This window comes from Nerophis ophidion, linkage group LG21 (assembly GCF_033978795.1).
Source record: "Nerophis ophidion isolate RoL-2023_Sa linkage group LG21, RoL_Noph_v1.0, whole genome shotgun sequence".
NCBI lineage: Eukaryota > Metazoa > Chordata > Actinopteri > Syngnathiformes > Syngnathidae > Nerophis > Nerophis ophidion.
In genome coordinates this window covers 14,678,497-14,681,511 of record NC_084631.1, presented here as the reverse complement: position 1 = coordinate 14,681,511, position 3,015 = coordinate 14,678,497, and the positions used below count along the sequence as shown (strand labels likewise).

At 35.6% G+C, this 3,015-nt stretch overlaps 1 protein-coding gene across 1 annotated transcript; it reads right to left on the bottom strand.

The window, feature by feature from the left end:
- Nucleotides 1–859: 859 nt before the first annotated feature.
- Nucleotides 860–1,632, bottom strand: lenep (lens epithelial protein). The gene is made up of 2 exons (XM_061881449.1): nucleotides 1,027–1,632; nucleotides 860–947 (listed from the first exon to the last, which is right to left on the bottom strand). The coding sequence occupies exon 1, from the start codon at nucleotides 1,541–1,543 to the stop codon at nucleotides 1,043–1,045; it is 501 nt and encodes a 166-aa protein (XP_061737433.1). The 5' UTR covers nucleotides 1,544–1,632; the 3' UTR covers nucleotides 860–947; nucleotides 1,027–1,042.
- Between the last annotated feature and the right edge of the window lie 1,383 nt (nucleotides 1,633–3,015).

Genomic DNA, 3,015 nt, shown 5'->3' with positions numbered 1-3,015 from the left:
CACTTCACTTAATGAAATGATAAAAAAAATTTAATCGATTTTTGAGAATTTTGAATTGATTTAAAATCGGGATGAATAAGAATCACATTTTGGATGTTACTTTTGTAAAACAGTTTTGTTATGCCTCACTAAACATTGATTCTTATTTTAAAAAAATAAATAAATAAATAACAGTAAAGATTATAATGAAATCATTTTTTTAAATGTAATCGATTTTTGAGAATTTTTAATCGATCTAGAATCGGGATGAATAAGAATCACATTTTGGATGTAACTTTTGTAAAACTTTTTTAGGCCTTACTAAACATTGGTTTCATATTTGTTTTTATTATTAATGAATAAATAACAGTAATGAAAATAATGAAATAATTAAAAAAATGTAATCCATTGAGAATTTTGAATTGATTTAGAATCGGGATGAATAACAATCACATTTTGGATGTTACTTTTATAAAAAAGTTTTTTTAGGCCTTACTATACACATTGATTCTTATTTTTTTAAATTTTATAAATTAATAACAGTAAAGATAATGATAAAATAATTTTTAAAAATCCTAATAAATTTTTGAGAATTTTGAATCGATTTAAAATCGGGATGAATAAGAATCACATTTTAAATGTAACTTTTCTAAAACTGTTTTTAGGCCTTATCAATAAACAAATAATGATAATAAAATAATGATTAAAAACGATTAAATTGATTTTTGAATCGGAATGAATAAGAATCGCGATTCTGAATCGAACACATTTTTTCTGCACCCTTAAATTATATGGTTAAAGCACCAACATTTGCAATTTTATATCAAAATCAAATTTGCATGGAATCAATAAAAAATATAAAAATGGAAATAAAATGTACTATTAGTTAAATCCTTTATTCTGTCACCACAGTGTTAGTCCCTGTGCAGCTTTCCAAATCAAAGATAATCAAGCTAAAGAAGAGCACCCTATGAACAAAACAAAGTAATCATCAATGCTCTGACAAACATCAAGAAAATCAATATATAAATGTAAAATATGACTTGCCTTTTACTTATTGGGTTCAGTCCAGGATCTCCTTGATGCACCAGCAACACAGCAGGAAATAAAGACACTCCTTGAGCGACTGCACGAAGCCGTAGGCGACGTTCCCTCCCAGGAAGTTCTTTCCCCGCCCTAGACCCGTGGCCATGTCTCGCAGCTGCTGCCCCAGAGACGAGGGCGAGCAAGAAGACGCAGCAGGCGCGGCCTGGGGCAGCGGGCGCTGAGGGTGCATGGCTCCAGAGAGCAGAGGGGACAAGGAGCCGATGAAATGGGAGGCGAGGTGTGATAAGAGAGGCAGGATGGGACTCATGCAACTGGCCGGTTTCTCCTTCTGTCCTTCTCTTTCCTCCTCGTCCACTGATGGCCCCTCAGTGGGCCCTCTGTGGTTAAAAGTCCCAACTGTGGACAAAGAGGAGAGTTCCAGCACCGCCGTCACATGCAGGCTTTGTTTCAGCCCGGCATTGATCCCGCGTTCCAGCAGCTCGGCCTTTGTGTCTTCCGGAAACAAACACCTTATCATTATTATTTTTTTTTAGAGTCTATGCTTACACAAGAATTATCTAGTAAAGTCTGGAGTAAAAATGATGTAATGTGCATGCCAGGCCAGTAGTGGGTGATGTCACTGCGGCCAAAAACAACAACAACAACAACACACACCGCCACTTCAAAACAGTCTTTAGGATTTGGGGGTTTTATTTTTATAAATGTAGATTGTAAAACCGGTTTTACCCCGCACATAAACAACTTTTAATGCACCTGGTCTGCCAGAGAATAAGAAGACTCAGCAGGAGGCACCAGTGTTGGCAACTTTGTAATTGTGTTGAACTTAAAAGTGGTTGATCACAATCAAACAGTTTTATGTTAAAATACTGAACAGATGTTTATTTGGATAAGTTAAACATCTGTTCAGTATTTTAACATAAAAATGTTTGATTGTGGAATAATAATTAAATAATTGGCAAAAATTTAAATCGATTTTTTAATTAGATTTGGGATGGGGGGAGGGGTTGGGGTGTACGGTGTGAAGAGAAGAATTCTCACAATAATTAAAAAAAAAAAATGGCCTGTCAGATGTGAAAACATATTTGGGGAAAACTATTAGAAATAAGAATACATTTTATTATTAAATGAATAAAACAATTAAAGGGAATGTTTCTAACAGGTACATATATATATACATATATATATATACATATATTTAGGTGTGGGAAAAAATCACAAGACTACTTCATCTCTACAGAACTGTTTCATGAGGGGTTCCCTCAATCATCAGGAACCCCTCATGAAACAGTTCTGTAGAGATGAAGTAGTCTTGTGATTTATCCCACACCTACATATTGCGCTCTACCACGGTATCGAGCACTATTCTCTGGATAATCCAATCAAGACATATATATACATATATATATACACACACATATATATATATATATACACATACATATATATATATATATATATATATATATATATATATATATATATATACATACACACACACATATATACACACACACACATATATATATATATATATCCATCCATCCATTTTCTACCGCTTATTCCCTGTCGGGGTCGCGGGGGGCGCTGGCGCCTATCTCAGCTACAATCGGGCGGAAGGCGGGGTACACCCTGGACAAGTCGCCACCTCATCGCAGAGCCAACACAGATAGACAAACAACATTCACACTCACATTCCCACACTAGGGCCACTTTAGTGTTGCCAATCAACCTATCCCCAGGTGCATGTCTTTGGAAGTGGGAAGAAGCCGGAGTACCCGGAGGGAACCCACGCATTCACGGGGAGAACATGCAAACTCTACACAGAAAGATCCCGAGCCTGGATTTGAACCCAGGACTGCAGGACCTTCGTATTGTGAGGCAGACGCACTAACCCCTCTGCCACCGTGAAGCCCTATATATATATATATATATATATATATATATATATATATATATATATATATATGTATATATATATACACACACACA